This window comes from Dermacentor variabilis, chromosome 7 (assembly GCF_050947875.1).
Source record: "Dermacentor variabilis isolate Ectoservices chromosome 7, ASM5094787v1, whole genome shotgun sequence".
NCBI lineage: Eukaryota > Metazoa > Arthropoda > Arachnida > Ixodida > Ixodidae > Dermacentor > Dermacentor variabilis.
In genome coordinates this window covers 160,245,749-160,270,143 of record NC_134574.1, presented here as the reverse complement: position 1 = coordinate 160,270,143, position 24,395 = coordinate 160,245,749, and the positions used below count along the sequence as shown (strand labels likewise).

Genomic DNA, 24,395 nt, shown 5'->3' with positions numbered 1-24,395 from the left:
TCATCACACGTTCCTCAGTGCTGTCCAAGTTAAAATTAGCAAGCAAGCAAGCAAAAAAAAAAAAAAAAAGAGCACGTGCATGAGGCACTGAACTATATCAAACAAATTGTGTTCCAAAGCTAAACTAAGGTTATGAACAACGTCATAGCACAAGCCTCTTGAAGTAAATTCAACCACGTCCCCCCCCCCCCCGTTTCTTTGATTGACTGCTATGGGCACGAAAGTTAACATTCTGTGCCTATCAGAATGAGCATGTTGCGCCAGATATTGAAACACACACACATCAGCCACATTGGCACAGCTGCCGAAGCACCACACTCGGTATCCTGTGCAGTGCTTCTACGCTGCATAGTGCTTCTGTGCATACCCATCAAGTACAGCAGGCAGCAGTGTGGAGGAATATCATTAAGTGGTGCAAGGCCATTTAATTAACATAAACAACTTAACACATGTTTCCATGTGCACTCTATTCATTGATATCCTATAAAGAAGGCCAAAAGTAAATTAAATAACCTCAAGATTACTTTATTTGCTGAGCTGCACAATGTCTGCCCTCGGAGCACAGGAGGACACCCTAAAGAATAAGAAATGGCCACAAGGAAGAAGAAGAATTAAGCATAGCTATTTGGATGACATACAGCCACGAACACACACACGCAGGCAAACAAACAAAAGACATGCCTGTTGCTCATGCAAAAATGTTTCGCCAACTAGTGTGACAAGAAATACTTCTTAGCTAAGGAAATGCAGCTGTCCTGCAGCGCTTACTTCAACAACAATGCCAGCAACCTGGTCCATCTGTCCCGTGAGGTAGGCAGCGTGGTCACATAACAATCGCAGCATGTCGCCCGCAACTTGCGCAATTATGTGGTTGTGATGCTGCGCAAAAAAACACGTGGGTAATGCATGTGATGAACTGCACAACGTAGCACATGTGCATCACAAAATTGTGCTTTTAAATTGGTGATGCTTATAACTCAAAACAACTACAGCTTCTTTTCCCAACCATATTACAATATTGGTTTGTATTCTGAAGAAGTTGCTTAACCTACATACTTGCAGTAAAAACAGCTCTGCCTATACTTTTTGTAAAGAAAGCATCCTGAGCGAAACAGTGACAAGCATCAATAAAATTAAGCAATATGTTTTCAATATGTAGTTGTTTCTAATAACTAGTTTCAGGTTTGCGTGGACTACAGTATTTTGTTTGAATTAGTACTCGAAGTCACCTAAAGCAAAACAAAACATAACCCAAGAAACAACTATGAAGCATGTGTTGAGTGCACATGCAATGCACATTCTCATGCCTTTCTCTTTTCTTTTTTAAGCGGCAAGTCTTGTCCTAGATGAAAAAAATATTTAAAAAATCATCAATAATCTATTTATGGTGCTGAGGAACTTGTAGATATACATAAAATTTAATTAAATGGATGTGCTTATATTGAATATGAGGACATACTTTTGTTTATCTCACCTGGTTTTAATATTAGGCAATCTTCCTTTACTTTAATTTCCGGAAAAGTTTGTGAAAAATCAGTTCCTCAGATTTTGCTAAACGGATAGCAATGGCTGCTGCATGATTCAAGGAATCCAATAAGACCAGCCTTACTGCTGAAACCTTATGCAGGAAGAAAACTTCCGGAAAAACATTCTTTTGAATGTCAACTTTGTAGCCATGCAACTCTTGTTAACACAAGAGCTTACTGAACTGCTCTGCCCAGCAAAAGCAAAAGTGCAAGAAGGAAAAAAAAAAACAAGAGAAAAGCTCAATTTCAATTAAGTAGGTTTAAAACACGGAGAAAACATGACAGGCTCACTGAAATCTCTTTAAATTAAATGGGCGTGTGGCTTCCTAGAGTTTGAAATGTTGTGAAATCAGTGAAAATTGAGCTTACCCTTATGGTCAAAAGGAGGACTCCGATGGCTTCCCGAGCTTTGGGATGGCCCGTTTGGTGGGCAAGTTCCTCGTAGGCAAAGATCCCCAGAGCACATAAAGCTGTGCACCTGGGATTCAACCACCAGAGACAGAAACACATCACTCATGCATATACAAAACATGTACAATTTAAAGGGAAGAAACGGCTCAGGGCTAATTAGAATTTTCCTCTTAAAATGAGCAAAATGCAAAGATAGTTTATCAGACAACTGTCAAATTCATTTGAATAAAATTTGCTGAATTTAAGAGAGAAAGCTAAATTTTACTACTTGTAGAGAGTGGCATCTTGAGTTAGGGTCTGAAACTTCTGCAAAAATTGGCAAACATCAACAAATAAACAAAAGAAATTGAAGGACAAGTTTACAAGTTCATGAGCTATGCTCTAGAAACTGGGAGTATCACAATTCTATTGACTGTATCTGCTACTAGTACATTGCCTATAGTCAGTGGCATAGCCAAGGGGTGGCTCATCTTTTGCTTACCTTGCCACTCCATCTGGGTCTGTCTTTCCTGCTTTCAGCAGCAAGTCTACAATAAGTTCCTGAAAATACAAAAACATGTCACATAGGTAGGCACCAAAATTTTTTGGCAATTGCAAATAATATGATACCCAGGAAGATGATGTTTTTCAACGCGATTCAGATTGAAACAAAAGGATACAGGCCCACGGTTTCACCAAAGGAACAATCTACGTAAATTCTAAAGTATACAGGCCCATGGTTTAATCAAAGGAACAATTTACGTAAATTTTAACAGCAGAATGCTGTATGAGCTTTTTCCTTCAGACAAGAAAGGATACTGCAAACAATTTGGACCTAATTTTCACAGCTCTCTCGCCTGCATTTTAAGAAAATTTGTCTTGCATGCAATATGCGCTTGCATCACAATACTAGCCCTTAGTGGCATTTAATACACCCCAATTATTGATAATATTAAGATGTGGGCAAAACAACAAATATTGAACACATGAATAAAAATTACTTTACTGCAATCGCTTCATGTAAGTGCTTTGTGTGCAGCAGATAACCATTCCTCACCTGTTCAAATGCACTTCTCTTCTAATACCAATAATCATCATTATTATCATGCACTTTCTTTCTTTGCTCATGACTATGTGCTAGCTTTACTGACAAAAATGCAGCTTGCCCTGCGTGTTATTTAATGAAGTGCATTCAAAACCATCATGATTATTGTTGGGTCACAAAAATGTTACCCTCCTGTGCACTGCATATATGACCTACAAGTCTTTTTTTGCGTCATGTTTCATATTTTTCCTTACAGTAGAACCTTGTTTGTATGTTTTTTAACCATGGGGAAAGAGTGCATGATCTGGGAAAATGTAACATGAGAACAGTTGCTGCAGCACCACAGATGAGGCAAGAAGCTATTTTCACATAAAACTTTATTTGAAGTTGAAGAGAAAGGCAAGATACTTTGAAAACTCACTAAATAGAAACTACTGAAACAAACCATTGAAAAGACATGAAGTGAACATTTTCAGTGGCAACATGTGGTGGTCAACATAGACGCTGCCAATGGACAATGTCGCTCTGATAGTGAGCCATTGCACTTTTTGGAAATAACCACAAAGCCAAACGTAACAAACAGAAGGTAATACTCACAGCCCTATGAGAAGTAAACATTAGTGGATTTTCATAATGTAAGAGTTCATAATAATGTAATGTAATCAACGAGGTCTGCAATGAACGAACTAGCCTCACAAAGGTGTTGATGTTCATCCTGAGTAATTTTACTTCATCTATTTGTCATCTTCACTTTTCATACGTAAACAAATGAAACTATTCTCACCTTTATGCTCGAAGCTGCTGCCTGTTGTGGAGGCTCCAATGGCGTATACTGCAGCACTTGCAGCTCGGTGTAGACGTTCGGGAAGCACACCAGGCTGCCCAGTAGCGTCACTGCTTCAACACGTGGCATCTGCGAGGATAAAGAGAGAAAAACAAAATTCAGAGTGCGTACATGCCCCTTTTGCAAACTGGGAACATTCACTTGAGGGACAAGCCTCTGTAAGCTATCGTCACTGAATCAAATAAATTCTCTCAGTGCCTAACACACACAGCCTTTGTCAAAGGTTTTGAAAGCAAATGGATGGCATGTCGGCTAACGTATGACACAGAACAAATACACATGCACACAGCAAAGCAACTATTACAAGTGGACTTTTGAGCAGCTGAACAAAAACAATAACATATTAGGAAACGGTGACCTCTCAGCCAAACAGAGCAACATGGAAGGCAGGCCTAGATTTCACACCTTGAGAAAGCAAGACATTGTTTCTGTCACTTTTTTTTTTCTTTTTTAACTACCTGTTGTTCTTTCAGTACAACATCCTGCAGTTCCTCAGTTTTTTCAGTATCTACTTTCAGTTCATTGTCTTGTTCTTGTAGGTGGACAGATTCCCATGTTTTTCCAAGTAAAATTTTAGTACTATGAGTGTAGCACGCGCTGTGTGCATCTTGCGCTTTCCCAATGTCACTGTGTTGTTTATTAGCATGGGTAGGACAGTGAAAGAAAGAGAATACAGGACAGGAAAAACATTAAGACTAGCTAAAGCAAACGTCCAGTTGGCTATATTCTACATGGTAGAGGGTAGGAAATATAAGGAGAAAATAAAATTATGATACGAAAGACAAAACTTCCAATGCCTGCAAGGTGAGACATATTCACAGTACTTACAGTACTCATGCTGCCCCAAAATTTTCAAAACACAGAGCAGTGTCTTTAAGGCTGGATGCAGGGCTAAAATGACTATTTTTTACAGAAATTCACAATTTCTAATTTTGTCTCTTGTGGATTTCTAAGCACATAAAGGAGCTCTTCGCCAGGTTTGCTTATTATCTGCGCTGTAGAAGAGAAGAAAAAAGTTTTTTCGCTCAGTATTTGCATGTTATGAGACCTTTGAGTCGATTTTTCTCAGTTCACACTTCTTGGCCAATTCGTACGTTAAAGAAAACTATTCTTTTGAAACTGCAGAGGTGAAGACTGTAACATCGTTTCTAGGCTGAAAATTTGTGAGGAACAAGACTATGGACATCTTGAATGTTTAAATTGCCTATATAAAAAAAAAAGTATACATTTCTGGATCACTGTAACAACAACAACAAAAAACTTAGCTTTAATGTGACGCAGTTTCTACAGAAGAAAGCATAAAAGATCAATGCTACTTGTGCATTACTTGGAACAACTTGACCACTTGACTTCCTAAACCCTTAGAATGGATCTGGAAGAGGTCGGCCAGCCAGATTCAGTGGAAAGTTTACGCTTGTGTCTGTTGTCCCTGGTCCTCATACAGAGTGGCGTGCAAATAACATAGATCAAGAATTGTAACTAGCCTTAACCAGTGCCCTTCTAAGACATAAAAGTGCAAGCAGCTATTTCTATTCTGTAATATAGTGCATCAAGAAGGTATTTCTTAAAAAATGTTTATCTAACTTTATAATTCTTAAAATGATCATTTTCCTAAGGTTACAAACTCATTCGCTCAATGGGACATGCATATCTTTCTTGGTAGTAGTTGTTCTACGTTAATCAAACTTACCACATGTTTTAACGACAAGAAGACAAAGCCTCATGCTGAATTTCGTTGAAGTTTGCATGTCGGTTCGAAAGTTGACCTTTCAGCCTTGAATTTCCAGTTAAAGCAACTAGCACTAATATCAGCCTTAAGCAGTGCCTGCGAATGCTACTTTGAAAAAGAACATTTGTCACGCTTATCCAAAAACTTGTCACACAGAAGCTGCGTGATTGTCTCTAAACGTTCACAGATGCCATGTTTGGGGCTATCAGCTACGGCAATAAAAAAGCAACTTGGATGTCCGGGTGCCACTGCAAGCTATAAGTGACACAAGTGAGTGGAGTTAGTTAGAACCAGATTAAACAGGAAAAAGAAAGAAAGAAAAAGAAGAGAAAAAGAGAGGATGCAATGTTGTAGCTGCGCTACTATCAGCCACTGCCCAGGGCGTGCTAGATGATGAAGAGGAAGCTGCTCTGCCGTGTCTAATAAATAATAAATGTGCCCGCAGTCACTAGCAATGGCGACCTTCACAAGGTTAACAAAACGAAGCTGGCAGCTGAAGGAAGGGACATGGGCAAGCTCACTCACCCCTTTGATAGCACTGGAATTGACGATGGTGCTGGCACCATGAATAAAGTTGAGCAGAAGCACAGTGTGACCAGGAAGCCTGCTTGCGAAAAACTTGGTCCCGCAGTACTTGACAATAGCGTTGATAACCTTCTGCAATAAGAACATAACATAACATTGGAACAAGCACCTGTGATGTCTCAATAGTGGCGACTTTGTAAGAGAAGCCCATTATTTGCATTCCATCATTGGCATAGCCACGCATACACAAAAAAAAAAAGAGAAAAATTAATACTACATTTGCTGACGTTCTTGTTTCGTGTGTCAATGTTTGGGCAACAAGCCTAAATTTGCAGCCTGTCACAATTTCTTCCTCTTAATGGGTTTTGAGCAAGTCATAAGGCAGCCGATGGCAAAAAAGGACTCGAGCTACCCTTTTAAGCACCCTTGATTGCAATTTTTCTCAGGACGTATTTGTCCAATGTGCCCTATCAATACAATTCATCGAAATGGGGACAAATACTGAAGGCTTCAGATATGCAAGGAAAGTGGCAAGAGTGAGTGGCAAAACTCGAGATTTGGACAAATCACTCATTTTAATCACAAATGTTGCCTGTCCCTTGCTCCTAAGAACTCACAAGCTTAGGAGCAATTATCATTACTGAAAGAACCAAAGAAATACCTCATGTGCCAGGAAGATTGCCGTGCATCTTCCTGGTACAAAGGCTACCCAAAGTAGCACACTAGGCCCTAGCCTCTGAAGGCCTTTGATCTATACGGTCATTGCAAGCCAGCACATGACTACGGCATGATGCTCAGGATTGTTAACATCCACCTTTGCCACCTGTCCAGGAGTACTATTGCAAGCCAAGTCAAAGTGGCCACTTGCCTGGTCTTCCCCCAGCAATCCTGCGTGGAGCACCCGGTAGAAGCGAGCGAGGTAGTCGAAGGAGAGGGGAATGTCGTGGCGTCTCACTGTGAGCCAACACAGAAGCCGCAACGCCAGCAGCTTTCCCTTCTCAAAGCCCTCGGGAAGACCCGTCGCCTGAAATGCACACAGATCACACAGCAACCTTTGCTAAGTACGAGTGACTATGCAATGGCATAGTAGGTGAAAGCAATGGCCGAAATCTGATGGAGCACAAGACACTACATTGTCGCAGCCTTCTTTATCTAACAGCACAAAAAACACTGAGGCAATGGAACGAAGGGACAGCATAAGCACTGTCTTTCAACTAAAGTTTACTCAGAACATGACGATTCAATATTCACAATAAAAAGAAAAAAAAGAAAGAAAGAGAAAAAACAACAAAAAAGACGGGAGACAAGTTGAAACTGTGAGGGAAGACTAGGATCAAAAACAAGGAGGAAAGATTGTGAATAACCTCTGTGCACTAAGACAAAGCCTAGTTATGCCAAGGTCTGTGCACAACAGTACTGCAAGATCACTTACAGCCACTGTGCCACTATCGGGTTCACTCAACAGATGTGTCGCTATACTGGGAACACAAAACAGAGGTAAAAAAAATAAGAAAAAAAAAAAGAACAAAAAAACTGCAGCTTGGGCAAAATTAGATTGCATTGCCCCCAAGAAGAGCTCAAGCTATCAGCCGGGTAGACTTAGGTACTATATCGGATGTTGTTGTCGTACCTGAACAATGGTTTCAAAAGTTCGCCCTTATTTTTCTCAAAACTGTATCTTATTCATTCTTTTATTATGTGAGCGCTATTCTGATTAAGATTTCTTAATACTGTTTCTTGTTGTGCTGTGCACTGTTTCTTGATACACAAACCTGCGCAATGAGCCAGAAAGGTTTAACACGTGCGGTAAAGTTTGATAATATGGTTTGCAGTAAATCCTTGATCTTAAATTTTGTTCTTGTTTTTTGAAGAGAACATGCCTCAGCCTAGAGTAGCGGCAATGATGCTGGTTCATTGCACAGCCCAACTATATATGCCAACTATATATGCAACTTTTTTTTTCTCAGTCAGTCTGTGTGTGTGTGTGTGTGTGTGTGTGCATGTGCATGCGTATGTGTGTGCGCGCGCATGTATGTGCGTGCGTGTGTGTGTATGTGTGTGTGTGCAATCTAGATAAGCACAATATAATTTGCAGCCATGGTGTTACTACTGGGTTCACTCCATAACACTAATTCAAAATGCTGAGGAATGACCTTTTCTGTCATTTTACTGAGCCGATGCGGAAATTTCCGCTACGGAAAAACCCTGGTGACAAGTTTCAAAAACATCCTCACCTCAAAGAGCCATGGTGCAATCAGCAGAAGTGGAGGAATGAGCGTTGGAGGAGGAGGAGTGGTGATGTTGTCTTCCGTGATGCCAAGATTGTCACGCATCTGATGGAAGGATGAAACAAGAACCATGCGAAGCAATAATGAAAACGAGCGAAGACATTGAAAGTACCAAGAAAACATAGTCCACTCTCCAAATTAGCAAACTATCACTGTCACGCAGAAAAAATAGGCAAATAAACAGCGAAAGAGCGGTGTGTAGTCTCAATGCCATTATAACAGCTATATTTATATCAATATCATTACATTAGAAACATCAGTCATGTTATTGCAAGCATAATTTATTGCTTTAAGTGCTGGCAGAAAATCAGAAAAGGTGTTCAGAAAATGACTTGCTTAAATTGCTCATCTGGATAGAATATTTTTTGCAGATTTGAAATTTATATGATCTTGGGGTAATCAACTCACAACTTGTGTCTGGAAATACAAAATGACAAGAACCACGTTTGTTAATTGTCTAGAAATGTCAGAGTTGATTTCAGTTCCATCACAACAGCTTGACGCTACAGGTACATTTTGGAGCAAGCATTCGGTGAGAAACGCTTGCAAATGTGAAAAGTCAAATTTCTGCAAGAGTGGTTGTAGAGGATTAGAATGTTGCTTTTGTATGACAGATCTGAAAACACGATAGGAGGCGAAGTGCCACACCCCACTCCTCATACAGAGAAGCATGTTACTTTGCAGACTTTACTGTCACTGTTGCTTCTACCTTTGCAACAGACAATGCATTGCCTTGTAGGACGTTCTTTTGCCTGTTGGATGGGATGAAGTCCACAAAGTGCCGTGCCGCCAGATGTGTAAGGCCTTCTTCTGAAAAACGTGCATTTCCGAGGGGGCAGCAACATGCTACCGGCAGCCGCCATTTTCAAAACCTCTACTGGACAAACGGAGTCCGTAAGCACTTTAGCAGCCAAAGAGGGAACTCACCAGAACGTCAAAATGGATTGTTGAACCCAGCCCAGTTACCAGCACTTAGAAAGAGTGCCCAAACATTTGGACGAGAGACACTCACCCTTGGCACTTTTGGCAAAAAAAAATTGCAACCGAGTAAGGCTCGTTAGTGTCACTTTAATAGTTAATAAGCATCTTCCATTATTACATGGTTTAACAAACACAGGCTACAAATCTACTCTCCAAGCCTTGTCAATCAAAAAGGCCTAGTGAATCTAGAAGCAGCCACACCACCAAATCCTCCTACTTTGTAAAAGCAGCAGTATAATTTCTATTTTGATGGCAAAGGTGCATGCATTTTTTATTACACTACCCTGAGAGTGCCACGAGGGAGGAACAGGGTGGGGGAGCATCCTTCAAAGTTCTTCGTGTGCTAACATCTTAGACTTTCTAAATGTTTCTGGCATTGTGCGATTGTTGCATAATTTATTTGTCATTACTGTTAAAATATCATATAGTGTGATCTTGCAGGATGATGACCATTTGCTCAGAGACATTCCTCCTTAAACACTATGAGAAGTTTTCTTGGTACTGGCCCTGCCGCTTCACTTCGTTCATCTTTGGTTTGTGTAAAACGCACTAAATGTTGCTTTCACAATGTACATTTGTTATGAATAATATGTATATAACATGTTTAATATCTTTTGTGTGTATGTGTGTGAACATATGCCAGCATATTGTAGCTGCAGATCCTTTGTGTCTTCTGTGAATGACCCCTCCCTCCCTCTCTCCTCCCATATTATCTATGGGAGCTATCGGTAATGAATGAATGAAGGAATATCCCAATGTTGCATGAAACCTCACACGATGGCTGCAAAGCATAGAGTCCGTTCGCCATGCTCAGTACATTAGCTGCCTGACTGACCTTAATGAGCGTTTCTGAGAGGTCGATGAGGTGCTCCATGACCTGGGCGTGGATGACCGGGTCGCGAATCGCGTTCACATTGCCCAAGGCTCCCAGCATCCGCCGCCACAAGACAACAGCCACCTCGGGTAACCAGCCCTTCACACTGCCGCCGGCCAGAACACTGCGTCGGTCTGTGCCCGGACCTACATCTGGCGGCCACCAAGCAGTTTCTGACAGTTAGCAGACATTCACTACTCCAAACTTTACTCATATCAGTCCTCCCACAAAATGATGCAAAGTAAACCTACAAACTTTATTACTTCTCCCAAACAATACAAGACATTATACGGCAAACAGTGCACTAAACGGGACTAAGACTAGAGAAATAGACAACGTGGGCACTGGCTTCCAACTAAAGTTTATTCACAAGGGTGAAAGATAAACTTTAGTTCAAAGTTGATGCCTTTGTTGTTCACTTCCTTAGTCTAACCCACAAACTCAGAAATGCGTCTTAACCTGAAGCTCATGCTTGACTTGATCTAAATCATGCCTAGTGTGAACGTACCCAAGATGCTCACTGCGTTTTCCTCAGAGTGTTCATGACAAGCATCATTCAGATCAAGTCAAGCACAGGCTTGCTTCAAGTTAAGATGCATTTCTGAATGCAGGAGTTAGTCCCGTTTTATTATGCTGTTTGCTGCAGTACACTGACACCAAAAAACCCAGCTGTTTTGCATATATATGAGTAGTCATACATCCACAAAAATAACTTCTTTCTCCTTTTGTGACTTCTTGAGTGGCTCGATCAGCTCTTCTTGATTCATTTTGCATGGTGTACAATCATCCATCTACGCCAGAAATTTGCTACCCGATAGATTTCTTGCACCAACAACACCAATTGAATGGAAACACACTCACCATAAATAATGCAAGTCATTTACTCTGCCCCAACTATTTATATACAACTTGTTTCTTCTAGGCTAATCTACAACACAATTGTTACCATAATTTCCTTGCATTATGTATATGTTTCATGCCTTCATGACACTTGTACTATTGCCATACTATGTGAGTGAGGGTAAAATAAATGAGAAACAAGAAACATGGCTGCATAATGGGACAACTAAACAAGGCATTAGTGAAAAATTCAGTACAAGATGCCACACAAAGTACAAAAGATGCCACATGAGCACATGGATAACTAGAATGCCTTGTGATAGAAAAACTTACACACAGCATAACATGCTAAGCATATAAAAAAAAATAGTACAAAAGCAGTTGGCTGCAGATTTGTTAACAAAGCAGACTTAAGTCATTTGGCTCTTTCTTTTTTAACTGTAAATTCGTGATCAAAATTTGGCCAGTCTACTGAAGGACTGGCTAAGAAGGTGCATGAATAAAAATATTTATACAGCAGTTGACTAGACAAGAAGGTGCTGTTGAAATACAGCTATTGTTAAACTACATATTTCAACCACAGTCTTAGGTATACGATCATGCTTTGCGGCGAAAGTCATATGTCTCAAGTTTGTCTTCCTAGCACAGCTCTCGCACCTCCTGATATTCGGCTTTTGTGCATGACTGTCGCAGTTATGCAGCTACGAAAACAGATGACACAATCACTCCATAGCTGGTGCCACCTAATGGCTTGAGAAACTCGAGCAAAAAGGAAGTTGGTGCATTCTCACTGGCTTGGAGACAGCCCGCTCATGCCATGCCCTTCATGGGACTATGTCAAGAAAAGCTTTCAATTCAGATTCAGAGTGTGGCACCAGCATGAGAGAATACGATTACTCATATGCACTTCTTTTAATGGTATTGTAGCTGTAAATAAGATAGGCCTCAGGGTCTGGCATCGCCAAACGTTCACTCAGTATTCATACATGGCAAGTCAAATTTCCTCGGTTCATAGGTGTAGTCTCATTCGAAAACTAACCCTCCTGTCTTGGCTAGCTAGCATTACAGTATACAAAGATAAATGCCCTTTTGAATTGCCATTTACTGATTACCGGAACACTGGACGGCAGCACGAGCAGAGCTGGTAGCAACACCTTGTGGGGTTCTGCTGAACCATGTGTTAAAAAAAGCTTTTGTGTTGCCTGACTGTTCTCTCTGAAAGAAAACAGTAACTATACATCAACTTCAATGCTGTTGCCAAAGCTTTATACCAGTGCCATGTTGCGTCCATCGTAGCAATAATATTTTTGTGCAGTCTGTGCTGCCATGGCCACAAGTGGTGTTGGTATAACACTCCCACAGCTAGATCTAGTAAACATACACAAGTTACCCAAGAAAGTGGATGGGAGGAAAGCTGTCACAGTAGCTCAATTGATAGAGCATCATGAGAGTAATGCAGAGGATAGGGCTCCGGCTCCCACCGACGGCAAGTTGTCTTTTCATCCATTTTCATTTCCGTTTTCCATATTATTTCTGCATTTCAATTAAAGCAACAGTTAATTTTCTCTACGCTTTCCCTGGCTTCATTGTTCATTGGCTTCATATGGTTGTGATGAACAAAATTCTATCCCTCAGCTCGTTTTTTTCTTGTTGAAGTCAGCATCATGAGATAATATCACCAGCATGTCTGCTTACGTCTGCGCCTACAGTATTCAAATACTCCTTAAATGGTGACCCGTACAGAGACAAGCTATAAAACTCTACAACATGTTTAGGCAGAAAAAGAAACAAATCATTGTGTAGGACACAACTCACCTTTCCTTTTCCTTTCTGACAGACCTGCTAGGCAACAAGAACGAATTTCCAACTCAACCCATGAAGCACAAATTTGTAACTAGTGAGGAAACCAGAAGACATAGTTGGAGAAGCGCAGGCTTTGGCACGCACCAGCTGAGTTGCAGGTGTTCTCGCTGCTAGTGACGATGACCTCAATCTGGATGGGCGAATCCTTGATGCTAGTGCTCTCCAAGCCACTAGATGGCGTGGGCGACGGTGAACGACTTCGGTACTCTGATGTATGGGACATGCACGGTGATTCAACTGCACAGAAATGGCATTGGCATCGAAACACTCCCAGTAAAGCCCAACTGGCCGCACTCAACAAAAAATGAACTGCTAAGCATTCTGATTGTAAGCCAAAGCATTGACTGTCTCAGTAAATTGCAGAGACAGGTATCAGAGGTGAAAATGCGAAGATATGAAGGTATCAGATATCAAAATTAACATACAATACATAGTATATCAAATATAAGGCACACAACATTCGTATGCCAAATGTAGTCAACATTAAGGAATGACAGTGAATCACACAGCTAGCTTCTGCACTTGTGCATGGAGTGCACATTACAGAGGGACCAACAATTAAGTTTAGTACATGCCACAGCGAAGGCGAAAGAGGTACATGACTTCCGCTCTCATGCGGTTTGCGATTCCTGATGGTTAGTAATAATCATTAGTATGTTTAATGCAATTAGTACACAATGTAGACAATTTGAACACCAAAATTCCTGTCATATGCTTAAACAGAGCAATAAGCATGAACAGAAAAAACCAGAAACAGTAAAGTTAGTAGATTTTTTTAAGTTCCACGTTTGAAATTCCAGACAGTGATAGGAAGAGATTTGGATTCCAAAGGGGATTTAAATAATGTGGGCTTTACACCAGCCACTAATCTAAAATCAAAGTTAAGTTCAACATAAGCTGCTAAATTGAAATCATAGGTTGACATTTCAGTTTGCATTGACGATAGAATGACGAACATGCAATCTCTACAACAATGACCATGACTATGTGGCAAAGCATAAATGTGTGATTAGTCAAGCGTACACCACAAGGACAATCGGACAAAGGTGCGAAATTAGAAAAAGTGAAGCAAAAGAAATAAACTGCTTGAGAATGTGTTAGATAGCCATGCTGGTTAAGAAATATATATATTTGGGTCCAGCAAAAGTGCAGACACTATGAACACAATGAAAAGGAAGCAAATGAGAGTTAACCATATACTAAAAAAAGGGGGGGGGGAGGGTATTAGAAGGGACACTAAATAGAAACACTAAATCACGTTTGACTCGTAAGCAGTTCTTTCATAAGCTTGTTTCTATTTCTTTGGGCCAAACAATGTCCATAATGTAGTCGCATGTCACAAAGAGTTGACAAAAATGACGAGTTTGAGTGCTCCCATATATGTAATTCTCCTTCGAGAATAAATTGACAAGCACTTGACTGACATCAAGCAAATGCAGTCCCAGTCAGTATCTCATGATTTCAATCATGAATCACCTTGGACTCTCAAGGTGACTTCAAGCACCTATCTTTTGCTTGTGTGTTTCTTCTGGCTTACTGGGCCTCTGCTCATAGTTTCTCTTACTTAGGTAGTTTCATTTACTTGGGGTTTCAGAAGTTTAATCTACCTATCTGTCTTAAGCTGATGATATTTCTCTTTAGTGCCCCTCTATATTGGAAGCAAAGTATCATTTCTGTTTGCACATCACACAGGAAAACTACATAGGTCAAGAAAAAGCGGGGGTCTCTACGACTTGGAAAACACTACAGTGTTCCCAGCCATTGCTTAGTGTGTCAGCCGTGGCCCACTTTACAATCACATCCAGGCGAAAAAGTGAGTTGAACTATACTTTTAAACTACGCTAACATTACGCTGTGAATGCACCAACCAGACCTGCCCTATACTTCTTGCTGTTAATCTCAACTACCTGAATTTGATCTTCTATCCGCAGCACCATCTTGCCACTTCTTAAGGCTATGCCTATTGTTTTCCATTTCATTGCTCATTGCACAGTCTTTAGCTGCTAATTACAGGTTGCCCAAATATTCCCCCATTAAATGTTACCACGAAACACTCCCCACCATAAAGCTCTATGCATAGCAGATGGATTTTATTCAACCCACCGTTGTCTGAGAAAGCACACAAATGTACACACCCCAAGAATCAGTGAACAGTAAACTACACATCGCTGTTACTCTAGCCATGCTGGTTTTTCATTCTCAACTTTAGTTCCAAACTCAGCCTTTGCTGCTTTGTTCAACATCACAATTGAAGTTTCATTGAACGTTCTACATAATGCTGTGAATGCACAAATGCTGACTGTTCACACAGTCAGAAAAAAATTGTTTACGGGACATGGCAGCCATGCGAGAACAGAACTTATTCGAAATCTGATACTGTAACGCACTTGAATCACGCCTTTCTGTTTCAAGGTTTGTGCCAAGAGTACTAAAGTAATTTTTGGTGACCCCCCCACTCTTGTTACGCAAACTTCTGCACTTGAGCAGGCATTGACAGTCCCATTACGAACATGGCCTCTGGTGACACACTAGGCAATGTCATGCTAGTTAAGACACCGACGATGTTGAACTTCCATCACCTCACCTCTTAGGGACAAGTAATCCACAGACTTGCTCCGGCCGAGTGGGCACAGCCGGCCATCCGACTGAATGTTTGTGTCGGAAGACACTAGTGGTCGGGGGAGAAAAAAAGAAAGAAAAAGAGCAGGGAGAGATAGATAGAATAAAAGAAAAGAGAGAGCAAACAAAGAAGGACAGCTGTGAACAAAACACTAAAGAGCAAACTAAACAAACATGAGAAGAAAGGTACTGAAATGACATTGCGCTGAAGAACTCTTCAACACATCTGTTACACACAGATGACAACTCCTCAAGCAGAGACTGAGTGCAGAACGTTTGTGCCTAAATGACAAAACAGTGAGCAGAGCAGCCGCCAGTGCAATGTGTAAAGCTACGCTAGACTACGACAGATTGTGATACAGTGCTATAACTACGTATGTTCAAGTCAAAATACACAGGAACACAGGTGGAAATGTGAAAATTAAACAGTCCCTACCTGATGTAATGTCAAACCTGTCCTGAGCAGGAGCAGCATGTGCTCTTCTCATGCGCCGCAGTCGTTCGACTGAAACACAGTCAAGAAACAAAACATTATTACAAAGTGTGAATGTGGGGTAGAGCACTGGTTACATTGCCTACTTAGAGATGAGAGCATTGGCTAAATAGCTATTATGCTGCCCGCATCACATTGCCAATCCTAACAGCATTCAACACATGGCAATGGCTAACTGGATCAATTATTTTTGTGTCAGAAAATTTTCACATGCAGTGATCTAGTGAGGGCCAATGAAAATGAATTTAACCAAAGACCAGAGAATTTTATCAGGACAATTTACTGGCTATGGATGTCACTAAAAGAGTCACTAAAGTGCCAAAAGAAAGCAAAGCTGTCATTAGGGCAACTAAAAACTTGCAAAGCTTAGTGACATTCTTGTTCAGTTACCGACACTGAGGAGAACCAACTGAAACAGAGCAGAGACTGACCTTTGTGCAGAAGAAGGTGGCCATCAGAGTAACACCGTACAACAGGTGGTGGCTTCTCTGAAGCCCTGTCACCATGGTGGCTTGGTAAGGAACTATCACCACTGTTGTATCGAGCTCGGTCAGAATTCCTGTCATCATCTACAAATACCAGGATGGCAAGATCATGCTCATTACACAAGCAGTATGCCAGAGAGACAGCTGCGTATCCACATGCTGTAAAGAGCAATCCTCAAATGCTCTGTAAACTTATGCATTTTTACAAAGGTACTGCATGGTTTCATCACTGAAAAATAAGGATGCAATGGTCTCTGGAGAAAATATTCACCAAGAGAGATAACAAGGTAAAACCCTCTTCTTGAACAAAATAATGTATACTGTGCGGTTTATTTTCAAATAATTTTTTTTCTTAAACTGCACTGAGCACACTTTATTGAGCATTGAGCTTTTGTCTTGCACAGGTGAATTACCTTAAGAGGCAGTGTTACTTGTGTGAGAATTTGTGAAGTTACTTGCATGTCCAGGTGAATAATTAAAAAGATCCACTAAAATAACTGTTTATTTATTCACTTTAGGGCACATGTTCTAATCACGAAATTGGAGCAGAGCAGTAGTGAATTTATGTCTTAGCAGATATCCTAAAACTACATCTATACATACATACATTCATACATCCATATCCTAAGACACTTTCAGGATATCCATCCCCAAAATCCCCAAACAAATGCACTTGCACTACAATTAAGATCACCCCACCTGCTTGTTAAAGATGCACGCTCTTGGTAAACTTTACTAATACAGCAATGGTACTTTGCAGTTTACTTTAAGGCTGGATATGCCAAAAGGGGTGCTAATCCAGTACTCTTACAGTTGATACTAAGCAAACACAACTTCACTACTGCTTGCCCTAGATTTCTCACTAGTGGCATGCGCTGTAAAGTGAGTACCGTACTTTATGGTCTATAAGTCGCGACTTTGTACAAGTCGCATCCCCCGCAAGACAACAGTCTTCCGGGGTGAAAAAAAAACGTATTTAAGTTGCACTGGTGTATAAGACGCACCCGTTCATTCGGTAAGCAATTTAAGAACTCATTGAGGATCAGGTCGTGAAAAAGTGTGACAAAAATGCCTGCTTGCAGCGACTGCCGCCTTTGCACGAATCCCACGGTAGGACATTCGTGCAAGCACCTTCAACGTCTGGACGATACTTTTCAGAAGTATTTTATTCCAATAGCATGAACAATGCTATTGACAGCTTACATGACAGCGTTCAGTCAAAGCCAGCGAAGTCGTCCTCCTCCGAGTCACTGACAAACAGTGCAGCTACTTCAGGTTGGTGTTCTGCTGACCCATGGTTAGCGGTGTCATCGTTAGCGAGGCTGCGATGACACACACGAAGTGCACAGCAACAACGGCAATGAGTGCCATGAAGTGTCGTTGTTGTGCATGGCTGAAGGTGACAGGCATCATTTGATGCCCGATCGTTACAAAGGGTGTGTGGCCATAGCGTCCAACCCGATTTTGACTGTATACAAGTCGCACCGTTCTACAAGACGCACTGACGAAAAATTCAGGAAAACAAAAACCGCGACTTATACGCCGAAAAATATGGTAATTAAAAAAGTTAATCAGTGAATATGTTTAAGTCACCATCCAGACAAGGTGATTTATCACATAAGTAAGATCTACCTCTTCCTGTAATCCACCTGAACAGACAATTGCACTATCTGTTACAGGTTATTTTTTTTTTATTTGTTCAAAATATATATATATATATATCCAGACACAGCTCTAAAACTAGGACAGAATGGTAACACTGGGAAGTGTACTGCACTATTACGCCTAACTAATGTAAGGTTAGCAAAGTTCCAACTTTGTACCGTGAAGCAAAATCAGAGACAGAACAATTCAAGATCAGCACAATCAAGACAAACAACTTGGTCATGACATCAAGTTCAAAAGCTTCTGCAATAAAAACAGTGCAGGGGTTGTTACAAATTAAAATATTATTTCACTCTACGAAAGTTACGATATGAAAACTTATGCATGAGCACCATAAACACCACCATGATTCACCACAAAAAGCTCTTTGCAGAAACTACTCTGAAACAATAAGTTGCACGAAAATTGCACGAATTATGTAAATTTCGAGTCGCATAGTTGCATAGTTAGGCAGCTAGAATGGCCTGCCCAGAGACAATGCAAGTCATAATGCATTTAGTAAATTTGGTGCATGCTCAAGAGTTAGCCATTGCAGCCTAAGCATCAGATAAGGATCAAAGGCTTGGCTAGAAACCAAGATAGTACAAGAGCTGGAAGTTGTGAGCTCTCATGTAATTAGGAGCCTTCAGTTACAGAAACTGTCAAGAAATTTCGTACTTACTTGTGAGCCATGTGCTGAAACCTTTGTATCCTAAATGCCAAATGTCACCATTATGTGGTATTTCAAAATTATTTGCTTCTATGTAACAAGGAATACTTGCTACCACACTGAAATCCAGTGCCCTACTGTTAGTACTGATAAATTGGTAAGCAAATAAACGAAGAAATAAGCTAGAACATCACTCTAAAATGAAGTCTATATTCATTGAGGCTTATCTTGTCCACTAAACAACAATCATCATCTCTCTTGCATGCCTTTCCTTCCTTTAAGGCTGCGTGCCTCGTACTTCCAGGACACGGACGGCATGCACATTATCAGCATAACATAGCATTTTAAACAGAAAAATAAGGAGCGCAAGGTTTCCAAGAAAGGAGAGCAAGCAAGACAGATGACTACTATTGTTTGGGGAAAAGATATGCCTCAAAGGGTGTCACTTCATTTTTTCTTTACGGTAATGTAAACCTTAACAACACCTTCTCACCTTCTATTCTGCTGATTTGTCTACCCATGCTCGCAGTGCGCAGTCGAGGCGACAGCGGCACGCCAGTTTCGCGGCCCCCATCCCGCGATTCTGCCAGGCTTGGTGAAGTGCGCAGCAACGGTATGGCCGTTCCTCCAGCTACAGAGCCATTTGCGCTGCTCATTGTCGACGTCGCTTCATTCGTGGTCCCACTGCCCATTGTCGCATCGTCCCCTTTGCCTACGTCGTTTCTCGTCCTTGCAGTCGTGCCACCTCCCTGCGCGTTGCCCGCATTGTGCTTGAGTCCTCGCCGCCTCTTGTTCTGCTGCTCCCTCTGCAGTGGCAGGTCCGAGAGGTTCAGCCGGTACACGTGCTGTGCCAGAATCCTGGTGAGCGTCTCCATCGTTTTCTGTTCCAGAAGGTGTCGGACAAGGAGGTGAGAAAAGAGCAGTGAAAACGAATTATATTACGTCTGCTAGTGCTTTTAATGATTCAAATGAACTCTTACTTCTCTATAAGAGGGCAGTACTGAGAAAAAAAAATTTCAATTCTTTTTTTATTTTAATAACCTTGTAGCATATTAAAACATGAAGCCCCCCAATACTTGAAATTTTCTGAATAAGTACAGTCAAATATCAATATATAGCAAAGTCACACCTGACAACAAAATACATTAGTTGTATTCAATATTTGTTATAAGCATGTATTCATTACACGTCAACACTCGAAAAAAATTTTAAATTTACATGCTGTATTTGATTATTTGACAGATCCATGTGCGATAGATTGAGTTTTGGCTGTATTACAGTTCAAGCCTATTACACATGCGCTGTCTAGACCAATAGTGGCTATGTCTTGCCAATAGGAAGCACTTTTACCACATTGCCTGAGACAATAATGTTTATTGGTATAAAGGGACACTAAAAAAAAAAATGGTTTGTTCTGTATCAGTGAGATACCCTCTTACAATATCAAAAATGTCACTGTTACTATGACAAGGTGCTTGGTAAGCCAGAAAAAGTGCAATAACAAAAGACGGGCGGCGACATCTCCTTGAAGTTCCCACACCAGCTTACTGAGACGTCATGAATTTTGGCAGCGTCTTCTAGGGCCTAGGTAATTCTTTAGCAATAAAGATGAATTTCATTGTATTCTAAAGGAGCCAACAATCAAACATGGTGAGTTTCGGAAACATTTTCTGACACGGCCTAAATAGGAAAAATACTTTGAAATTCATGACGCCACAGTAACATATCAGCGCAAAGGATTCAGAGCAAACTTCAAAAACTGAAAATGTGACCTTCATTTTCTCTTGTAATAATCAACCTATGATATTTTGAAATTAACAACAAAACTTTTTCCAAAGAAAAAAATCAGCCTTTATCCGTCTAAGCTGATTTAGTGTTCTGCTGTAGTGTCCCTTTAAGATCAAGACTTATTTGCTGCTAGGATTACAACTGCATATAGCAGCAGCTACCATTTGTGACATGTTGTACATGTGCCCACATAATCAGGTGAATAGCACAAAACCTGGATGAAAGATTAAGCGAACAGACAACATCAGTACCTAAGCCATTCGTTTCCTTAATCTTTAGTCCTGTCTTTGCGCTGTTTGCCACACAAACAAGCCCGGCTAACAACCATTCTGGTGCAAAGGTGCACCACACAGATCTGCAAACCAGACCACAACATGAAGCGGTCATGTCCTGCTAGCATTTCCTTTCAAGTCACTCTAGGGAAAGGGTGTGGTGTTGCACTCTATGACCAATTCACTGTATTACACATTTACTCTTCGAAAGTTCCTAGAGGTATAAAAAGAGAATTAGCTAACTATCCAGTACTTAGGTATTTTACCTCTCCATAAAACATTTTAAAAAACTGTTTGTTGTCCCGCAACAGATAAGAAAAAAAAGAAACAACGACTAACATTAGAATGAGATTACTGCTCTGGTATTACTGGCTGTCTTTGCACCTCCCAAGTACTGTAGACTCCTGTTAATTCAACTCCATCAAATTAAATTTTTTGCTTAATTCTATCCCGACCGAAGGCACCAGCCATCATCCATGCATTTCTATGGGCCCAAACTTTCATTATTTTGACCGTAAAATTGGCCTTCGCCAGATAATTTGACCGTGACCAGTCAGCGTGAACGTTGCCCAACACCTACGGTGACCCAAATATAGCGACCACATTAGTGGCAGCGAGTGCCGGTGGAGCTTATTACGGGACAGTGAATGCATTGACACACATCCTTTCCAGTTAAAGGCACCTATTTTAGGCTTGTCCGAGGAAGATTTTCAAACAATAACAGTTCAAGCAATAATGCTAGCTCACAAGATCTGATTACAGTATTTACCTGACATCCTAACGCACACTTTCTTTCTTTCCAAGAAAAATTGAGCTGGATATTTCTTGTGCAGTGCATTTGGATATGAAATTGAATGCACGTTTGCGGCGTTTGTATGCTTTCCTGCATAACAGAGCTCTATTGCGGCAAGTCGACATTAGGAAACTAGCTGCCATTGTGACACGCCATTGTGACACGCCATTGTGAAACCACCTCCCATTTTCCTCACTAAAGAAATGGGTGTACATTAGATTTTCAGTCACTGACCAATAATTCAAACTCAATGGGAACCACCCAAACATCCGAATAATCGGAAGTCCGTAGCCTCGGACTCACTAATTAATAAGCGAGTTTTCCCCACATGAAGAAAGGGAGGTTAACCGAGGGGCCCAATTTTTATTAATCATATCATAAGAAGCCAACAAAGACACCAAGACCAAATAGGAGAAATTACTTGTACTTACTAACTGAATTAAAGAAATGATAAATTAATGGCAATGAAAGTGGATGAAAAAACAACTTGCAGCAGGTGGGGAACGATCCCACGTCTTCGCATTACACATGCAATGCGGAGATGTGGGATCGTTACACTACTTTCTAAGTAGCCCTTGGATAAGCTTACCGCCCATTCGTGGATCAACTCCTCCCACTGTGTTAGTGAAGACAATACCCCGAGAAAACCATCCCAGAGATCCAGAGAGATGGTGGCATGGAGGTTCGCTTTGATCCACGTGACAATCAGGGTCTGGAAAAGATGCAAGCACGCAATAAAGTTTACACATGAAATATTTTACGAAGCTTGGTGCTTTTTTCTTTTGTTTTTCATAATGCAGACACTAAGTGGCCGAGGTGATGATGTAAATGATACATTAGACAACATTAAGGACAGCGTTACTATTTTTTTTTATTTCCTACATACTGCAGGTCATGTTACAGATCCAAGCAGATCAAATGCAGAAATTGAAAACATAGGTTCAAAGGTAGCAAGTAAAAGCAACTAAATAGAAATATATGCAGCATCACAATGCGTTGTCAGTTATTGTGTAGGCGAATTCCATTCTCTAGTGGTAAGCAGGAAAAAGGAAAATTTGAATGTGTCGTGCAAGCAAAGTAAGGGGTTAGTGAATCGGGTTGATGGTGACACGTGCGGTGTGTAGCTCGAAACGATACATAGGGAAACGATAATAAAGATACACAGTTAGAAATTATACAAATTCCTACTGTACTTAATGAGATGCCAAGACGTGTTTTCATTGAAGATGCGAAGTGAACTATGTAAGGCTTCATACGTTTTGGAAAAGTGCCGACATATAAGCACGTCTATGTCAATTAACTAGTCTCTTGTGTGCCTTAGAAAAGAGTTGTGGCTACAGCAGTTAGACAACAAGTCAACTTCTGGTTTTGACAAGTCTGCAAACTGGCCTTGAATTTTTTCCTTATAAACAAGAATTATTATAATTTTGCTTTTCAGTGCAATTCAGAATAAAGCATGAAGTTCACCTTTAGGTCGAAATCTACAGGGAAAAAAAATGCTCCTGTCATATTCGTGCAACTAATGGCAACCAGTCAGAGCACCAGGCACAAAAACTTTAATGTGCAAACAATTCACACTGATTTGGAGTTCCTTGTTCACTCCTACAGTCAAACCTTGCTATAACAAAGTAACATCAAATACGAAAGTGCCTTCCTTATGTCTGATATTTGTTATAAGCACATATTCATTACTTGTTGATATCAGCAAGGAACAGTCTAAATTTACTTGGTTATGTCCAATTATTTGTTACATCCCTGTTCGTTATATCAAGTTTTGATTGTATCCGCCGCGGTTGCTCAGTGGCTATGGTGTTAGGCTGCTGAGCATGAGGTCACGGGATTGAATCCCGGCCATGGCGGCCGCATTTCGATGGGGGCGAAATGTGAAAACACCCGTGCACTTAGATTTAGGTGCATGTTAAAGAACCCCAGGTGGTCAAAATTTCCGGAGTCCTTTAACTACAGCGTGCCTCATAATCAGAAAGTGGTTTTTGCACGTGAAACGCCATAACTTAATTTAATTTTTATGGTTTTATTACATAAACAGGCAGCTCACCTGGAAGAGCGCAGGGGCCAGCCTGCCTCCCAAGACATCTTCCTTGCGTGCCGGCGGAGTCGTCTTGAGCACAAGCGAGGTGACGCGCAGAAGAACCACCAACAGCTGCTCCCTGACAATACGAGACAAAGACAGACAGGGCGACGAGAAGGAACACTTTTAGTCCAGCGTGCGAGCTTTTGTGTTCATTGCTATGCAGGATTGCGCTACATTGAAGTCTCACTACATTTCCATTGCTTCGTTATGCTTTTAACACATTCAAGGCTGCCATGTGTAACACAGACAAGAAGAAGGTAAAGAAGAAAAAACAGGTTGGCATCTGTCCCCGGAGAGGGCACAATGCTTTCCAGGGGAAGAAAAATGAATGACTGCTAACAGAAAGAGGAGAAACAAGGAAACAACAGGCGATAAGGACGAAATAAGAATCTGTCCAAGAATTGGTACTGAAAGTGAAAAACCTCACTACAAACCACACCTAAGCCAATAAAAAAAAATTCGTAAGAAAAAAAAATTTGAAAACACAATTGTGCACTATATATAACAGTGAAGTTGCATCATGCTGTCTCAAGAACATACGGGTGCTATTGCAGTTCAGTTGTTAACCCTTTGAGGGTCAATGACTTAAATATATGGCGCTGCGAAAAACTCCAAAATGGTCGATGCCGTATAT

At 40.8% G+C, this 24,395-nt stretch overlaps 1 protein-coding gene across 6 annotated transcripts in view; it reads right to left on the bottom strand.

Moving 5' to 3' along the window:
* The window catches only part of LOC142588306 (ral GTPase-activating protein subunit alpha-2), an 84,941-nt gene that overhangs the window by 31,796 nt on the left and 28,750 nt on the right, over nt 1-24,395 (bottom strand). For 2 of the 6 annotated variants that reach the window (XM_075699899.1, XM_075699902.1), the window contains exons 14-29: nt 23,726-23,837; nt 22,259-22,381; nt 19,310-19,697; nt 16,449-16,586; nt 15,961-16,029; nt 15,490-15,573; nt 12,990-13,142; nt 12,858-12,884; nt 10,164-10,354; nt 8,294-8,392; nt 6,928-7,083; nt 6,060-6,191; nt 3,746-3,874; nt 2,419-2,477; nt 1,896-2,004; nt 769-879 (exon numbers count right to left, since the gene is read on the bottom strand). In XM_075699899.1, the coding sequence (XP_075556014.1) occupies nt 769-879; nt 1,896-2,004; nt 2,419-2,477; nt 3,746-3,874; nt 6,060-6,191; nt 6,928-7,083; nt 8,294-8,392; nt 10,164-10,354; nt 12,858-12,884; nt 12,990-13,142; nt 15,490-15,573; nt 15,961-16,029; nt 16,449-16,586; nt 19,310-19,697; nt 22,259-22,381; nt 23,726-23,837 (2,080 nt within the window). The remainder of the gene's footprint in view (nt 1-768; nt 880-1,895; nt 2,005-2,418; nt 2,478-3,745; nt 3,875-6,059; nt 6,192-6,927; nt 7,084-8,293; nt 8,393-10,163; nt 10,355-12,857; nt 12,885-12,989; nt 13,143-15,489; nt 15,574-15,960; nt 16,030-16,448; nt 16,587-19,309; nt 19,698-22,258; nt 22,382-23,725; nt 23,838-24,395) is intronic. The other 4 variants (XM_075699900.1, XM_075699904.1, XM_075699901.1 and 1 more) reach the window with 3 other exon arrangements.